The following is an 18,983-nucleotide window of genomic DNA, read 5'->3' on the forward strand; positions in this document are numbered from 1 at the left end:
CGGGTCTCGACCACTTGTCCGTGCTCGGCCTCAGCCCTTACAAGGACGTCGGGCTTGAGGTCCCGGGGTCCTAGCTAGGGAGGCTACTCCGACCCGACCCAGCCAAGGTACGGGTCCTGACCACTGGTCCACGACCTCGGCCTCTACAAGGACGTCGGGTCCCGGGGTCCTAGCCTAGCTGGTCTTCGGTTCTTCGTCTTCAGAGCACTGCCCCGAGCTGTCCCTGAGGTGCCCCTTTTATACACCTCTCGGGGACTCTCCGCCCCCGGTACCGCCCCCTTTCTGGAACCTTCCATGGGGCTCTGGAAGAACCCCCCAACCCCTCACCTGGGGTCTGGGGGGGAGAACCCGGCCCCTCAACGGTCCGGCACCCTCTGTATTTCCCCAGCTCAGGGTGGCACCCCCTATGGGCCTGTGTCCGCAACTACAGGTAAGTGTACATCGGGCGGTGTGTTTTGTATTTCCGACGCTACACACGGACAGCCCCGCAGTGCGTCTCACCCTTTGGTGGTCTACTGACACCCTCCTTGATGAATTTGGTTTCAACCGAGCTGCGTACCCCCCCACCACCACCCCCCCTTGCCTGACCCAACGTGGTTCTGAGAAATTAATGTATGAACGGACATCGATATTTTAGAAATCAATTGTCCTTTTCGTGAGGTTATCCCAACTTAGGCGAAAAAACAAAATCAAAGGACGCTCTGCACGCGTGACGTCATTAGTTCTTGCTCGCCGGGTCCTCTTGAAACCCGCGTTGTGTACGATCAGTGAGCTTAGGAAGGTACTTTATATCGTTCTAGGTTACGTGGATTTACATTTTATCGTGGTTATTTTATGCAGTATTGACAGATTCATACAATATTATTCACCCCCCCCCCCCCCCGGTTGGGAGCCACGGTGGTTTGTATAACCTCCCGCAGTGTTAACCGGGGCGGCCGGCCGGATCAAACCACCCAAGCGGGGTCAGGCGCGGCTGCTGGGCCATAACCCACGCCGCTGTGGTGCTGCTGCTGCTGCAGCTCCCGGCATCGCGGGCAGGGAACGCTGCAGGGCACCTCCGCCGTGAGCCACAGCGCAGAGAGCCCCGCGTGCGGCATCGCTCGAGCAGCTCCTCGCCACGGTGGCACGCGGCAGATTGCTGACGAGAGCCAGAAGCATGGGAAACCGGCCAAGAGTTGGCCTTGGTCTGCACAGGTCACCGGGGGCTGACGGGTTGGCGCATCATCTCCTGTACACAGCCCTGGAGATTCCACATTGCTATGGCCGAGCCTTCTCATTGGTAGGCGTTGTGGTCGTTCATCTGGCCACGAAGAGGGCTCGATCCTGCTGATTTTGCTCGCGAGACCCTGGGCGCACTGCGAGGGGAAAACCCTCGTCTATCCGCCTGGCGCCGTCACAAGAACGTGGAACGTCCGCGGCACATGTGCGACAAAGAGCTTGACAGCCCCTCGGATTTCTCGAGAGGTAAAAAACATTCCCGTTTGCGCTCACAGTGAAGGCGCGGGGGATCACGTGGTACAAGGCGCAAGGGGAGGGGTGGTGGAAGGGGGTGGTGGCGAGGAGGAGGCGCAGCACCGATTGGCTCGCCGAGTCACCGGCATCGCAGCACGGACCAATCGCGTGCCCGGGACGTTTTGGTAGAGGAGGGGCGGGGCGCGAGGCGAGCCCCCACCCCCTCGCTGGTCACGTGACGCCAAGTTTCGCCGTTTGCGAATCGGAAGTCACGCGCGGTCCGTTAGGAACGCCCCAGAGCGCTTCTGTTGTTTACTTTTGTTGTTGTTTACTGTTGTTGTTTACTGTTGCTGCTGCCGCTGCTGGTGAGGAGAGCCGTCGAGGGGCTGCTGCCTTCTCCCGCGAGGCAATCGCTTGACCGTAAGATAGGCCCCAGGTTTAGCGCCCGTGCCGTCACTGCGCGGCGCCAGTGGGATCGGTAAACCAAGCGAGATGTTGCGTTGCTCGCCCTAGTAACGTGGAGTTTCCCACCGCTGGCTGTGCACAGGAGATGAGCGCCGATGCCCCGTGGTGTTAACTCCTTCGCCTGGTCTACAGGAGGTCGTGGGTTTGACCCCGACGCCTGCTGCTGTGTATGTGGAGTTGTCGGCGTCTCTCTCCCCGTGGTCGCGTGGATTTTTCTCCGGGTCATCCTCCGGGTCTCCACAGTTATAATGAACTCTCACGCGCTTTCGTGTTACTTGGCTGCTGCTATGAATGTCCACGCGATGACGACGACGATGATGAGTCACTTTGGTTGAGCTATCATTGGTGAACAGCGCGGGTCGCTTCGGAAAAAGAGCGACGTGGCAGCTCAGTGGGGCCTTGAGTCAAATTAACAAAATTAATTATAGATTTGAAGCTTTCGTGACTGCAAGGATTCATACTCTTAGGTTTTTTCGGTAAAGTCACGTAGGTAAAAATAAAAAAATAATAATAATAGAAATAAAATAATAATTTTAAAATGATTCTTTTATTTCTATTATTAAACCTAAGAGTAACAAAATTAAGTTTCGAGTAAGCTCGTTGGGAGAGCTGTACGGAGTAGCACGGAGGGAGTGAGGTCCACGGCGCCTCGTCCGATCGTTGCGACTGCTCCCGCCGTCAAGATTCCCGCCGTGTCTCGTGACGCCCTCAGCTACGAGGGTCCTGCCCGACTTGCTCGCAACAAGAGGCGACGTTTCGCTGTGGCGAGATAGTTAACTTACCTCGCGTGGAAAGATAAGAATAGGTTTTACCCAATTCTGTCAATAATTAAACAGGAGTTGTGTTCAGATGCTCAAACGCCAAATAGATACATACCTTTTGCAACACGGCATCGTCAAGTCCGCATTAACCACACGTTACTTGCGGCAAAACATGCTCTCTGATAATATGTGTGCATTGTCTTTGATACGGATTGACCTTCACCAGAGACAGCCTTTTTATGGCCTCATCTCACCACCAGTGTTAGACTAGAGAACGCCAAGAGGCGAACAGTACAAAGGAAATGCAAGTATCAGAGCACTTACAGCTCGGGTCGAGAGTTATATCTATGGGACCTTTTTGCCAGTATCCTGATATACAGGAATTTGTGAGTTCGATCCCGACCCTGACGCCTGCTGTATATTTGGAGTTTGCGTGTCTCCCCATGGTAGCGTGGATTTTGCTTCGGGTCCTCCGGTTTTTCCCTCAAAATTTTTAATAATCATCACGTGTTTCGAGTAGATGGCTGCTATACATTTCCACACGATGATAAACCACTTTTTTGAGATATCATTTGTGATGACCAGGTCACTTCTGAAAAATCGCTACATAGCTCAGTGGGCCTTACCTGTAAAATAAATTGTAGTTTAGTTTTAGTGTGATCCCAATTGAGTAATTTTCAGGGGCTTGTTCAGCATTGGAATGCCTTGGCCAAAACCAGTTTCTGTGTGTGGGTTTAGCTATGGGAGTAGGAAATCAGAGAACCCGGAGGAAACCCACTCGGAACCGGGGGAGACAGCGTACAAACTGCACCACGCAGTGGCGCCAGTCGGGAATCGAACCCAGGCGTCTCTTGCTTGTGAGGCACGAGTGTCACCACCACCACACCACCCTATGCGAAGTATTTCTTGTGACGCCTGTGCAGTTTGTTCGCCTATGATGTCGAGCGTGTGAATGTGGAGTTTCTACGATCTCTCTCCCTCCAATTCTGCGTGGAGTTTCTCTGGATTCTGCTGTTTTCCTCCCAAGGTAAACACTTGCAGTGGAACTGGTACTAGCCAAAAAAAACCCCAGGGCTGAAAATGTACCTGCGAATTACTTGACTGGGATCACACTGGACATTTGTGAAAAAGAGCTTCATAGCTCATCGGATTCCTCCAGCATAAATACATTTCAAATTCACAGCAGCAGCATCGCCCCCTTACTGCAAAAACTTGGTAGAACCCTCCTGGTTGAACATGCGAAAGCATAACAATACCGTAATAACGAATACATGTCCAACTTGTCCTAGACATTGATATAGAAACTGGTTCTCTGCAGCGTTGACATGCGGCGCTACCAGAGGGGCGGCCACTCCCCAGGCATCGGCGTGCTGCTGCTGGGCGTCGAAATGCTCCGCTTCGGCCTCCACCGCATTCCGCCCGTGACGCTGGGCGCCATCGGCCTCAACGCCCTCCTGTTCATGGCGCCATGGGGCGGCCCCCACGCCACCTGCCTGGGCGTGGAGGCCGTGTGGGGTCGTTGCGATTGGCGGCGCCTGGCGCTGGCGCCCGTGCACCATGCCGACGACATGCACCTCTACTTCAACATGATTTCCGCGCTGTGGAAGGGCGTTGCGCTGGAGGGCCGGCTGGGCAGCGTGCGTTTCGGCACCCTGCTGCTGGTGTTGTCAGCGCTGACCGGCGTGGTGCAACTAGCGCTGGCCGCCGCGCTGGCCTTCGCCACGGGCAGCTACTCCTACATGGAGCAGTGCGCCATCGGTTTCTCCGGTAGGCACTACCCCCCCCCCCCCCCCCCCGTGCCGCGGGAGTGCCAGAATTCTCGTGTGAAATGCCCTGGAGATTCGAGAGCCTGCTGGACATCTGTGAGAAAGAGCTTTACAGCTCATCGGATACCTCCAGCATACATTTTCTCAAATGGAGCAGACCATCTTGTTCCGGCATCATAGGCCCAATTTTGCCTAATAAAAAATATATATCCATAATAGACGTTTTTGGGTTAGATCACGTAAATATATAATATGTCATTAAAACCTGCCACCATCCGACACAGCCAACTAGTAAGGGTTGTCACGTAAACAGAACATGCCAATTCGTCACTAGGACAGCACACCGGTGTGTTGGAGAGCCAAGCCACAACATTTACAAACAGTACGACGTTTCGCCAGTAATTACAACTAGCTTCAGGCGACAGCCAGATTTGTGGAGAAGTCTTACTGTTTCGGTCCTTATATAGAGGCGTAGATGTGTTGACCACCCTTCTGCGCTCTTGCACAATGTGGGGGGGGGGATTACTGAGGCAACGTACATTATTCATGTGCATTATGCGAGCATGTGCATTATGTGACGACCCTTACTAGTTGATTGTGTCGGGTGGTGGCGGGTTTTAAGGACACATTTATTTTTTTACACGCTCTAACCCAAAAACCTCTCATGGATGATATTGGTCGTGAAAGCCTACGTGTTAAACCAAAAAAAATATACGACTCAATTGGGATCACACATAGCAGCAGCGATCATCACCCCCACTGGCAGACTGATGCCCACTTGCAGGCCAGGTGTTGAGTTACAGGGGGGGGGGGGGCTTCCCTCTGAACTTTTGAGATGCGATGGTGCCTGCCGTGAAGGGCGCCACATCAGAGACAAAATGAGGCTGACCTCGGCGTGCCTCGCACCTGCCCCCCGCTGCACCCCGTGCCCTCCAGGTGTCCTGTTTGGACTCAAGGTGATCAACAACCACTACAACCCTGGCGGAGTGACCTACGTGATGAACACATTCCCCGTGCAGAACCGCTACGCATGCTGGGCCGAGCTCGTCGTCATCCACCTGCTGGTACCCAGGTCTGCACGCCCCCCCCCCTCTCCCCCCCTTGGGTCAATTCCATCGCACGCACCCCTCATGAACGTTGGTTTACACGGGAGCTTAGGCTTTTTGTGGAACTGACCCCCTGAGCCTCAAGCTACAAAACATCCTGGTGTGGCCGGAAAAAAAACTTTCCCGGTAGGTTCATAATAAAACTAAAAAAATATTAAAACTATATTTTTATTTTTCCAGGTAAGGTCCACTGAGCTGTGTAGCTCTTTTTTTAAAAAGCAGACTTGGCCAGAAATGATCACTTAATGGAGTTTATCATGTGGAAATGTATAGCAGCAGCTAAATACTCAAAACACATGATTCTAAATGTGGAGGGGAAAACCTTGAGGACCGAGGATAAAAATCCATGCGACCACTGGGAGAACAAATATACAGACGTCAGGGTTTGAATCAAATCCACGACTTCCTGTATACCAGGGGAGATAGTTAACATCTCGCCACCACAGCGATATGACTGTATGTGATCCAATAATGCATCTTCAGCCATAATGGCCGTGTCCCGGTGGACCCTTGCTGAAGCTTCAGTGAAAATCGGGATTTTGTCACTGTTTTAAAACTCCCTGGCTTCCTGCTTGACCCTTGATGATGTGAGTGGGTAGAGCTACCCGAGTAGTGGGATGGGTTACCTGAGCAGTGGGAATGGTTACCTGAGCAGTGGGTGGAGCCTACACCTCACCTATAGCTTCCAAAACGCCTCACCTGAAACCATAACTCACAGGCGCAATGACCTGAACCCCAAAATGCTTGGCAACTTCACTTAAAATGCAGGTGGTGAGCCGCATGGCGATCTCAATAATTGGGGGGGCAGAGACGCTTGGATTCTAGATGTTCTAAACCTAACACCTCCCCCCCCCCCCCCCCCCGTCTCTTCTTCTTTCTGTCTCCCCTCTCTCCTCTCTCTGTGTGTGCAGGGCGTCATTCATCGGGCACCTGTCAGGGATCCTCGTGGGCCTTTTCTACGTGCACGGTCCTCTGCGTTGCCTGCTGGACAGTACGCCTCTCCCCCTCACCTCTCCCCCTCGCCTCTGGCTGCAGAATCAGAATTGTCGGAATTTATTTACTTGTACTCGTGGAATCTGATGAGCCGTAAAGCTCTTTTTCACAGATGTCCGGTTTCACGGGCTGGCTTAGGTCGGGGGCCACGTCGCGGAGTGACGGAGCGAGTTTGAGACGGACTTCTTAAACATATCGCAGGCATTTCCTGCCCCAATGACCATTGAGGTGGTGCTCAACCCCTGAGTCGGAGGTGCAGATTCCACATTACTATGGCAGGGCGGGTATTTTCGGAGGACAGCCGCTGTTGATCTACCCTCCAATGTGGGGTCAGTCAATCCCCCCCACAACCAGCATGTGGATTCGCCACCATGGAACCCCACGGTGGTGAGATGTTAGCTACCTCGCCTGGTATACAGGAGGTCGTGGGTTGAATCCCGACCCTGACGCCTGCAGTATATTTGGAGTTTTCGTGTGTCTCTCTCTCCCCGTGGTCGCGTGGAATTTCCTCCGGTTTTTCCCTCCACGTTTAGAATCAATGTCACGCGTTTAGAGTATTTGGCTGCTAGTATACATTTTTACGTGATATAGCCAGCACGCTTCTGAAAAAGCTGTAGAGCTCAGTGGGCCATACCTGGTAAAATAATGAAATAGTTTTGGTAGTTTAGTCCGGTTTCTGCGAGCTACTCGCTCCACCGCTGAGCCCCCTGGCCTGGTCCCGGAGTCGTGAAGCATTTGGTGACCTTCGCCACGAACCCTGTGACCTGAGTTTCATTCCTGGACAGGGTGGCACCGCTCCAACCGACACGCAACGACAAAGGTCCCCCATGTCGCCTGCACAAGTGCTCTTAGCGAGTACCTACAAAGGCCGGCGTGGAGCACCATGCTCGGCCGCCTTTGTCTCCCCATTTCTGATGTTTAAGGGTGAGTCGAACTTGGGGAGGCTCAGGACCAGTTTAGATATTCATCACCGATTTTGGGAATCAAACTTGGCAGTGCGCTAACCACTGGACCACCGCTGGCAAGACCAAGATCCCCTGTATAGCCTGAACAGACTGTTGTGGCAAGTGCTGTTAGCGAGCACCTATGAAGGCCGGCACGGCACACGAGGGGGTGGATGGCCAGTACCACGTCCGGCCGCCTTTGTCTCCCTAGTGGCGATGTTTACACGTCACACCAGGTACTCATTTGAGGCTGAGTCGACCTAGGGGAGGCCCAGGTTCACATAATCGTCACTGGTGTTGGCCGTGAGCGGGAATCGAACTCAGGTGGCTGGGTTCATAGCACAGCACACTAACCACTACCCTACCGCTACTCACTGTCGACTGGCACACATACAGACACATGCACTCTCCTCCCTCCCATCGTTCCACGATGGCAGCATCAATAATTGCACGGTTTATGTCGCGTAGATGCCGTGGTGTTTGGGTCAAGAATCCTGCGCAGAGTATTCTACAGCGACAATGCTGGTGAGTGGGGGGGGGGCGTTGAGGGTGAAGGGGGGTGTGTGGGGTTGGGGCGGTGTGGAGCAAATCGCTGCCGAGCAGATGGAGGCGAGCGTGTCGGCAAAGCCATGCCGTCGTTGTCGCGTTGTTGGCCACACTGCGGTTCGCCCTTTGGGGCCTCCGGGGTTTGGCTTGTAAGTGTTGCGAGAGAGGTCCCGGGCCTTGACACAACGTGGCGTGCTGTGTGTGTATCGTCGTGCTGCGCATGTTCGTGTAGTCGCGCGTGTTGGCGTGCGGGTGGCCATGTGCGTGCTTGTGCCGGTGAGTGAGTTTGCGCGTGCGCTTTGGTTCCTGTGAATGCTCTGTCTGGTGCGCGCTTGCGTGCGTGTATTTTTTTTGCGTCTTTTGATCTGAGTTGCGTGTGATACCCCTTGTGTACACGTGTGCACTTGCTTTCCGTGAGTGTGTTCTCCGTGAGCGTGTTATGTGGAGAGGGCACGGGAGGAGGAGCAGAGGAGGAGCGCCGTGCCTGCGCGTGCGTGCGAGTGCTTGCGAGCGTGTGCGTGCCTGTGCGCGCATGCGCTTGCGTGCGTGCGTGCGCGCATGCGCTTGCGTGCGTGCGCGCATGCGCTTGCGTGCGTGCGTGCGCGCATGCGCTTGCGTGCGTGCGTGCGAGCGTGCGCGTGCTTGCCTGCGCTTGTGTGCGTGTCGACCGATATTGCAAATCAATGTCCCCTTTACGATTCTAGGAATCGTAACCATTCCTTGGCCAGATTAGTTTACCGGATCGATTGCTCAGTGCTCTCCAACTAAGGTTGGAAACTTGCGTGCGTCAGCTCCGTCTGTATCGCTGTCTGTCACGCGGGGGTCACGATAACTCGTCAGGAAGATCTGAACTCAAAGTGTAAAGTTGCGTGGCTATCGGAGAACTCACCTTTGGAAAAAAACTAGCCACGTTCAAAGCGCCGCCCCAAGCCATTAAAATTGGTGCCGAACAGAGAAAAGCCTTTAGCTCAGGCGCCCCGCGCGCACCTCTCCCTGCGAGGCCACCGCACATGGTGTTCCTTGCCACCGTGTGTGGCACAGTTCCGTTGCTCCGTGCCACCGGTACTGTCCGCGTAGTGTCACGGGGAGGGGGGACCTGGCCTGCACGTGTCCACCCCGCTCGCTGCCTTTGCTCCGTTTGTAATAATTTGTCGAATTTGGGCCATGACAAGAGTAAACATCGGCGGCGGGCGCCCCCACCACCACCGCCACCACTGCCATCGTCGCCACCACCACCACATGCGTGCGACTGCCATCAGACGGTACCTACAATATTTATTAGCTCGCCAGGGGGAGGGGCCTGTGGAGGTCTTGGGGGAGGGTTGGGAGGGGCGAAGGGGTGGGTGGTCTGCCACAGAGATTTATCTTTCTTAGGCTGATTTTGCAGAGTAGAGAGAAAGAGATGGAGAGATGATTCGGATTTGAGAACAAACAAGAGATGAAGACATCACGTTGACCGTTAGGATAAGTAAGTGAGCTTTGGCCGGATGTGACCCGGCTAGAAGACACGATCAGAATCAGAAATATTTATTCATACTTGAACAATCCGATGAGACTGGCGACGGAGTGGCAGCCGAGGGATGGAACGTGCCAGAGAATACATCCTCCGCGGAGATGGAGCGACGACGAAATCGGCTCCTTCCGCCAGCTCACCTTCATTTACTTATTTTAATGACCCGAGACACAAGGATGAGGCCTCGTTTTGCGAGAGCAACCCCGGGGTCGCCAAACGGGCGAACGCAATGTGCCGGGCGTGATCGCGTGCGGGAGTGGAGATGGCGACGGCTCTTGGAGGGGCTTCATCCAGCAGCGCATGGAGGCCATGGCCGGCTGTGAGGAGCGGAGAAGTCCCCGGCTGGCCCTGAGGCCTGGGGCTGTGCTCAGAATGGCCGAGAGGCGTCTGAATGTTTAAAAAGTCGATGCAGCCGCCCGTGAATGTCTTGCCCTGACACCCTCACAGCGAAACGTGCTCAGCCGCGGGCCCCGGTGGGGAGGGGTGGGGGTGCCAGGGGGAGGGGTGGGGGTGCCAAGGGGGGGGGCGGGGGTGCCGGTGGGAGGGGGGTCCCACCTCCCCGGTTTGGCTAACGACGGGGAGGAGCGAGGATTTAAATTCGGGAAAGGAAATTGGTTGATTAATGTAGCGGAAATTCAACCAAGATACGAGGAGGAGGAGGTGCACTTGATGTTGTCGTCGGATCTAATGCTTTACCAGTGAAGGTTTAATCGCTTTAGCTTTGTCCATCTGTTTGTCTCTCTGTTCGTCCATCTGTTACTTCCGTCTAGTCCGAGTGACATCGTGGGGAGAGGAATAAGGTGCGTGTGTGTGTCCATATGACGTCACCCTGTGGGCAACAAGGCCAATCTCTCATCGCTGGATTTTTTATTGCCAAATGTTGGGAAGGCCTTTGATCAGTGCAATCCGGTTTCCTGTACGGCGAGTTCCTAGATACCTACGCAACTTTACACTCGCACGCCACTCGCGTTGCATCGTCGTTGCGAGAGTCACCGGGACCTCGAAGCTGCACGCCGCCGACACCATCAAGGCTGGATTATGGACCGGGCCAGTGGTTCCAGTGCCCTGGGGCCTCGCACTGCCAGGGGGCCTCCAATCCTTAGGCCGCGCACGGTGCATGGCCCACGACCTCCGAAGGAAGTTGAACGCCAGGGCCCTCAATGCGCACATCGCAAGCTGACCACTAGGCCCCTGGGTGCTTATAGCGTGAGCTAACCACTAGGGCCCCCCAGACCCCTCAGCGCTTGCAATGTGAGGGCCCCCGGGCCCCTTGTTGTTTAAAATGTGAGTTCACCATTACTGCCCCCCAGACCCCTTGGCGCTTACAGTGTCAGAGCTCCCAGGCCCCTTGGCGTTTTTTAAAGAGTGAGCTGACCACTAGGGCCCCTAGGCTCCTTGGGCTTAAAGCATGATCTGACCACTGGAGCCTCTGGGCCCCTCGGCACCTACAGTGTGAGGGTCCCTGGGCCCCTCCGTGCTTATAGCGCTAGCTGACCACTCGGGCCCCTGGGCCCCACAGCGCTTACAATATGAGGCCCCTCGGTGCTTAAAGCGCGAGTTGACCACTCGGGCCCCCAGGCCCCTCGGTGCATACATCAAGCGTAACACCTGGGGCCCCTTGGTACATATAGTGCATGCTTAAAACGAGAGCCTCTCGGAGAGTACAGTGCTTCTGTACAACTTAGCCACTGGTTGGCACGCTACAATATGCTGTGACATGATACAATATTCACCAACAAGTCAGTTCATTCTGCATAACAGGACAGTTTGAAGGGCGTCATTATGGCAAGCCGTTCGTAGACTTACCGTAACTAGCTATCCCTTTATTTTAGCTATCTGCCCAATTTCCCTAGCTAGCTGCCCATATGATTCAGCTTGTTAACAGAAATTAGATAGCGAGCTGCCATTTTTGCCAGCTAGCTGCCCTTACAACCAAATTGGCTGCACTAAAAAGCCAGCTAGTGAGACCGAGGGCTCTTCGTTTGTTGAGAGCTTAGCCGTTGACAAGTTATAAAAAATACACCGCGGTTTTGTGAAACATAAAAAAAAATGCCAAAAGCTATATTTTTTCATACACTAACGCATATATAAGAGACCCAATCCATACTTAAATATTGAGGAAAACCCCATTCATTTTTCCATAGACCGTCTGTTTTTAGATCCACGGAAGTAGATAATGCTAACGTTGACATGCAAATTGTTGACAGCTCTTTTTCCCCTTCCCATCGATGGGGTGTGGCCTATGTGCATAGTTTCCACCACGTAATTTCACTGACATTAGAAACCTTTGGTGGTTTTTCAGCCAAAAAAAAAAGTTATCTTTTGTATTTCAAGCAACATTATTATCTCTGTGTCAGGCGGGTTTATAAGACATTTCTTGGTAGGAAAAGCCACAGACATGTTCGTTTTCTTGCTTGGTACGCCACAGTAATATATTCAGATACTTTTTTCATCTTTTTCTAAAACAACAGCCTTTTTAAAGGCTATTTCAACAATCACTCCTAAGGGTTATTTTCGAACAGCCTTTTTAAAGGGTTTGGGTTATATTCTGTCATGTGCTTTTCTATTTTTTTCTTTTATCTACTCAAAGTTGCCTTTAGGTACAAGTACACTATAAAATACTACCACTTGATTGTATTTTCCAACAACAGTATTTGAATGGTGTCATTATTAATATATATTAATTCAATTATTATTTAATAAGTATTGAGATATTCTATAAATATATTCATATAAATAGCATACTAGTTCTGAAATATGGACCGCAAACGTTGTAATAGTGGTGCTTCCAAAAGGAAAGACAAAGAAAAGGAGGCAAGAGGCAGTTTTGCTTCAAAGTGTTTTATTCATTGCCAACTTCTTTCAAAAACCCTCTGATAGTAATAATGATCACAGCAGCACTATTGTCAGCTGTGAGGTAGGAACTAGTTCAGTTTCCAGTAATGTTGTCACTCCCCCAGAGCCAACCTTTGAAGGCAAACCCTCAACAGCTAATGGTATACAAGAACCATTTCCACCTCAGGAGCAGTTGGGCAGTTCACAAGAATCAAATCAGCAACCAAGCCATTCCTGGTGCTCTGAGGTCACTGACCCTGCTTTATGGCAAAGCACTTCCAGTGACATTGTTAAGTCAGTTATTGAAAGAGGAGCATTCCCCTTCCAAAACCACAGTGGAAAATACCCAGCTTCAGTCCGAGATAGAACGCTTGGTGGAAAGACTATAAGTTTCAACAATTAACTTCTGAACCGTATATTGCCAAATGGGCAGAAGGTTTCTAGACAGTGGCTACTGTACTCACCCTCAACAGGTTATGTGTACTGTTTTGCATGCAAATTGTTCTGAAGCAACCTCGGTGGCTTTAGTCAGGGGTTTAATGACTGGAAACACTCTGAAAGAATAGGGGAACACGAAAAGAGTGCAGAACACAGATCATGCATGCTTGCCTTGCACCAGCGGACAAAGGGCAGTACTATAGATGCAGATCGCATGCAGCAACTTGATGGAAACGTAAATACTGGAGGGACATTTTGAAAGAGTTGTAGCAGTCATCAAGTTCTTGGGTGAAAGAGGACTTGCGTTTAGGGGAGATGATGAATGGTTTGGGTCAACCCATAACGGTAATTTCCTTGGCATCCTAGAATTGCTATCACAGTTTGATCCATTCTTTGCTGAACATATTAAAAAGTTTGTCATCGACAATATGTGAAGAACTCATTGAGCTAATGGATCAGAAAACTCGCCAAACAATAGCAGATGAGATTCGGGACGCCAAATATTTTTCAATAATTGTTGACTCCACCCCAGACCTGTCACATGTGGACGAATTGACGTTCATATTCCGGTTTGTTAACAGCAGTGGAAATGTGGTGGAGCGATTCCTGGGCTTTGAGCCAATTGAGAGCCACACTGGTAAAAGTTTAACAGACTGTGACTTTGATGGTGGAGGGCCTTGGATTGGACCTCTTAAACTGTAGAAGTCAGTCATGTGACAATGCAAGCAAAATGTCAGGAAAATACAATGGACTACAGGCCCACCTGAAACAAAAAAAACCTACAATAGAGTATGTGCCTTGCGCAGTGCATTAACTTAACTTAGTTGGTATTAACACCTTAGACAGCAGTAGCCCAGAGGCTGACGAGTTTTTTTACATGTTGCAGTCACTACACATTTTGCTCTTCATCCACACATGGATGGGGGAAAGTCTTTCGGACAACAGATGTCAGACTGATTTTAAAATCGCTGTCCAGTACTCGGTGGAGTGCTCGGGCAGAGTCAGCCAAGGCACTGGAGAAATTCCACTCACATTAGACAGGCCGCTGGACTATGTGCTAAATTGGACACCTTAGAGATGGTGTTCATGGCACATTTCTGGGACGTCATACCTTGACCAGTTCCACGCTACAAATATGCACCTACAGAAAAGTGACATTGACATCTCTGTAGCAGCACAGCTTTTATCTTCATTGAGGGATTTTGTGGCAGGACAGCAAGACCAGTTTGAGGCTTTTGAAAGGGCAGCTGTCTCTCAGTCATATAAGCACGATCATTAGCGAAATGAAACGCAAAACACTTGCAGATGAGAGCTCAGAGCCAGGTGTGACACTTGAGGGGAGTGAGAAGTTCAAAATAGAAAAATTTTATGTCATTGATAAGCTAGTGGCATGCCTTGAATACCGCTTGGATGCTTACAAGCGTTTGACCAGTCTCTTTGGAGTTCTGCTTATGTCAGATCAGGTGTCTAAAAGTGATATTGTGGACAAGGTAAATGCACTCTCCGCTACATATCCATCAGACCTGGACATGAACTTTGCCAACGAACTAATCCGATTCAAGTCTTTCAAGTCTGACTCTGAGGGTGAGAAGTGCCCAACTAAATTGCTTGAGACGTAGCAGGCACTTAATCTGTAGTCAGTGTTCCCCAATGTTTTCGTGGCACTTCGGATTTTTCTAACTTTGCCAGTGACAAACTGCAAGGGTGAGCAGACATTTTCCCTTTTAGGCAGAATAAAAAATGAGCTGCGGAGTAGCATGTGCCAAACACATCTCAGCTCATTGTCACTTACGTCAATAGAGTCAGACCTTGTCAGACAGCTAGATTTTGATGATCTAGTGGATGATTTTGCGAGGAGGAAAGCAAGAAAGACACCAATATAGGAAAGGGGCGGCCTCCAAAAGACATGTGCCCAGGGGCCTCACGGGACTATGATCCGGCCCTGGACACCATCACCCAGATTTGAAAGGCGTTGAGAAGCAACCGAGTCGGCAAAGTGCATATTTGACTTGCTGACCAGAGTGGGGAAGTATGGTCAAACTACGCGGGTCATATCTTGTAAATCTACGAGACTGCTGTCCTCCTTGGCCCTCTTGGGTTCTCACCCGGTTACACAATTGGCTCGAGACGTGCGGCCGCCTAAACGTGACAGACACGGTGTGGTGCTGGTAGGCCACGTTTGCACCGAAGGCACCGATCCGGTGTGGTGACGTCGCCGCTGCCGTTGCCCTGACTGAGCGAAGGTCGTGCCACGGGATTTGCGCCTTTTGTTCATCTCGTTGAATTGATGATGACCGGGGCCATCACGTGGCGATTCGCTTGAGACCGCCTCAAGCGGCTTTGGGTGCCGCAGAACCTGGGGGGTAAGGAACCATGCGAGCGTTGCACCGGGACTGCCCCTCGCGATAATGGGACGTCTCATTTGCCACAGCATCCATTGACGTGCGCGCGGGGTGGGTACGCCGTGACCGGAGAGTTGCCCGGAGCAGGTGCGGTTCGTGTGCTGTCGACGGTAACGGCGGCGACGTGGTGCGACGTGCAATCCGTAAAATTTTTACTTAAAACTTTCGTGACTGCAGGAATTCATATTCTTTGGTTCTTTAGGTAAAGTCACGTAGATCGAAAGATCATAATACAAATAAAGTAAATAAAAATAATAAAATACAAAACACTAATGTAGACTGTAGCCTGGTTCTTAATCGGAGTGAGTGTACTGGCAGTCTATAATGTAGACTGTAGCCTGGTTATTAAGTTTGGTGAGCGGTTTCCGCTCATCCCGTCCGCTCCGAGCCGGCGCCCGTGCACGCGTAACCGGCGCACGTCACCTACACCTGTCGACCCCCCCCCTAGACGCCGCGGGATGGCACACCCACCACCGCTACGAGCATCGCAGCGCCGAGTTCCTGAGCTACACGGGCGAGACATCGGAGGACGAGGATCTGCAGGAGGCGATGCGAGCCAGCCTGCGTGACACGAGTGAGCAGCGCCCCCCCCACCCTCCCGGGGTTCATTTGGCACTTGGCGTGGGGTGACGGTCAAAGGGGCAGTGCTGCACCACCGAGAGAGAGCTCGAGAGAGAGTGTATTTAGGGGACCCTTCCTTGTTTTGGAAGAGGTGAGAGTACCCACAGTTTACCTCACCCACTCGCACTGCGACGGGAGTGTGTGCATGGGGTGTGTGAATGCACTCTCACTTCTTGTACATTGCTGCGTCTGTGCGTGTGTGTGTGTTTGTTAGTGAGAGTGTGTGTGAGGAGCGGTTGGCTGCACTGCTCTATGAACCCGGTGACACGAGTTAAATTCCCACTTAAGGTCACCGAGACCAGTAACAATTATCTGAACCCGGTCATGTGCCTCCCATAGGTTAACTCAGCCTCAAATGAGTACCTGGTGTGGTGTGTAAACATCGCCACTGGGGAGACAAAGGCGGTCGGGCGTGGTGCTGGCTACCCACCCCCTCGTGTGCCATGCCGGCCTTCATAGGTGCTCGCTAACAACATTTTCCCCAACAGTCTGTTATAGGCTATAGGGGGGATCTTTGTTTTGTGTGTGTGTGTGCGCGCACGCGTGTGTGTCTATGCATGTGTTTTTTCGCATGTGTTTTTTCGCACACGTACGTGTGTGTGTGCGGGCCGCGGTATTGTCGCGGTTAGTGCACTGCGCTATGAACCCAGCGACCTGAATTCGATTCCCACTCGCAACCAATAGCAAGTGGCGAATATTTCAATTAGTCCTGGGCCTCCCCGAGGTCGATTCGCTACTTCAATGAGTACTCGGTGTGGTGTGCATACATCGGCGCTGGGGAGATAAAAGTGGCTGGGAGTGGTGTTGACCACACTGCTCCCTTGTGTGCAGTGTTGGCCTTCAGGTGCACTTGCCCCAACAGTCCCTTAAAGGCTACACGGGAGATATTTGTCTTTGCGCTCGCTTGTCCGTACGTTTGCATGAATGTGCATGTATATACTTGCATGCGTGTGAATGTGCGTGCGCGCGCGTATGCACGCTGTCACGTGTAAAGCGCTCGCGTGTCTGCGTGCCCCTGTGTGTACGTACGCGCGCTCGTGTGCGCGCGTTCTTTGTGCTGCCGTGCCACTCATTTTCGCACTCCCTCCTGCACTCCCATCTCCCTCCCGCCGACTCTCCCCGCTTTCCTCCTGACTCCCACTCCTTCCTCTCCCTCACTGTCTCCTCTCCGCTTGTTTCTCCAATCACCATCGCCCTCCCGCTGTGCCCCTCACCTCTGTACAGGATTGTTCACCCCCCCTGAGCCGGGATTCCTCTCTCCGGAGGAGCTCAGACGCAGGAGGCTGGAGCGGCTGAGGAGATAGGAGGGTGCCAGCCCGCGGGTGGGCGGGATTGGGCAGGGTGGGGGTTACCGGTGGACATACGCACTTGCGTCCACTCGCACGCACTCGCCAGCTCACTCACGCACTCATGCACTCACGCACGCACTCGCTCTCTCGCGCGCGCACTCACACTCACTTGCTGGTACTAATCGCTCCACTATGCGCAGCCCAGCTTGGGCGATGCCTAACACCGCGGCCACCGCTCGCGGAGAATGCGCTCGTTCGCACGCACGCACTCGCACACTCACGCACGCTAATGCACACACTCTCACAAGCGCACGCACGCACTCGCACGTGCGTGCACACGCACGCACGCACTCGCACATGCGCGCACACGCACGCACGCACTTGCACATACTTGCACACGCACACACATTCACGCGCTCAATACCGTGCGCTCTTTCTTGTCGCAGCAGATGAAACTTTTATTTTCCGTTGTCGTTTTTGGACTAAGTTATTCTCAGGGGTATGGCCGCGAGTGCTCTGCACCGAACGGTTCGCTTGCGTGCCCGAGACGCCCATGGCCATTTCAAGCCGAGCGACCGCCCCAGTTAACGTCGTGTGCCGGTCGCGTTAACCGCGGGAGTTGCCATGATCCACCCGCTTTTCCCCTCTTCTCCCCCATAGTGGACTTTAAGGATCCCGTGACGCGATTCTAAACGAGTCGGCCGTTGTCCATAGGCCCCCCTCGGTCCAATTTTTTGCCACATTATAAAAAACGACATGGCAATTCGCTCTCAATAGTAAAAACACATATCTAAATCGCCACCCAGCTGGCAGACTATACCTGTCATTGAAACAGTGTCTTGCTGGACGTGGCTTGTAGGGGGTTTCATGGCAGGGGGAAGGAGGGGAGGGTTGGCTGATATTTGTAAAGGGGGACCCGGTAATTGGCTACAGAAAGAGCCGTCGATTACGATTTTCTCGTCGATTACAAAAGTCAATTGGCCTGAGATGCTTTCCTGCTCCAGGGAGCGTCGGTGCACCCCGTTTATAGCCCTGAGCAAGTGGTGGAAATTACATGTTCCTATGACAGGGATGAATCTATCCAAAAGAACCATTGTTGACTCCCACACAAAGTGGTGCTCATTTTTTCCAGCTCTAGAGTTTAGTGGATCACGGCACCAGCTCTAGACACAGTTTAGTGACTCACGATCCCAGCTGTACACACAGTTTAGTGGCTCACGGTCTTAACTCTAAACACACAGACTTTCGTGACCCGCGGTCCCAGCTGTAGACACAGAGTCTAGTAACTTGCGGTCCTAGCTCTAGATGCACGGAGTTTACTGACTCACGGTCCCAGCTCGAGACACAGTTTAGTGACTCACGGTCCGAGCTCTCGACACAGTGTTTAGTGACTCACGGCCCCAGCTCCAGACACAGTTTAGTGACTCACGGTCTTAGCTCTAGACAATGAGTTTAGTGAAAGACGGTCCCAGCTCTAGACACACTGAGTTGAGTGACTCACAGTTTTAATTCTAGACACAGGGACTTTCGTGACCCACTGTCTCAGCTGTAGACACAGAGTCTAGTAACTTGCGATCCTAGCTCTCGAAGCACAGAGTTTAGTGACTCACGGTCCCAGCTGTAGACACAGTTTAGTGACTCGTCCCAGCTCTAGACACACTGTGTTTAGTGACAACGGTCCCAGCCTGAGACACAGTTTAGGTGATTCAGGGGCCCAACTCTAGAAACACAGTTTAGTGATTCACGGTCTTAACTCTCGACACACAGTGAGTCACTAAACTCTGTCCCAGCTGTAGACACAATGGAGTTTAGCGACTCACGGTCCGAGTTCTAGACACACTAAGTATTATGA

At 52.4% G+C, this 18,983-nt stretch overlaps 1 protein-coding gene across 3 annotated transcripts in view; it reads left to right on the plus strand.

The window, feature by feature from the left end:
* Positions 1 to 17,910, plus strand: part of RHBDD1 (rhomboid domain containing 1) — a 28,232-nt gene extending 10,322 nt beyond the window's left edge. The window contains exons 1-7 of one of the 3 annotated variants that reach the window (XM_078878502.1): positions 1,700 to 1,730; positions 3,997 to 4,445; positions 5,381 to 5,516; positions 6,462 to 6,541; positions 7,956 to 8,012; positions 15,670 to 15,795; positions 17,067 to 17,910. In XM_078878502.1, coding sequence (XP_078734628.1) covers positions 4,004 to 4,445; positions 5,381 to 5,516; positions 6,462 to 6,541; positions 7,956 to 8,012; positions 15,670 to 15,795; positions 17,067 to 17,146 — 921 coding nt within the window. In that variant the 5' untranslated portion in view covers positions 1,700 to 1,730; positions 3,997 to 4,003 and the 3' untranslated portion in view covers positions 17,147 to 17,910. The other 2 variants (XM_078878501.1, XM_078878503.1) reach the window with 2 other exon arrangements.
* Positions 17,911 to 18,983: the final 1,073 nt, after the last annotated feature.

This window comes from Lampetra fluviatilis, chromosome 51, assembly GCF_964198595.1.
Source record: "Lampetra fluviatilis chromosome 51, kcLamFluv1.1, whole genome shotgun sequence".
NCBI classification, from domain to species: Eukaryota; Metazoa; Chordata; class Hyperoartia; order Petromyzontiformes; family Petromyzontidae; genus Lampetra; species Lampetra fluviatilis.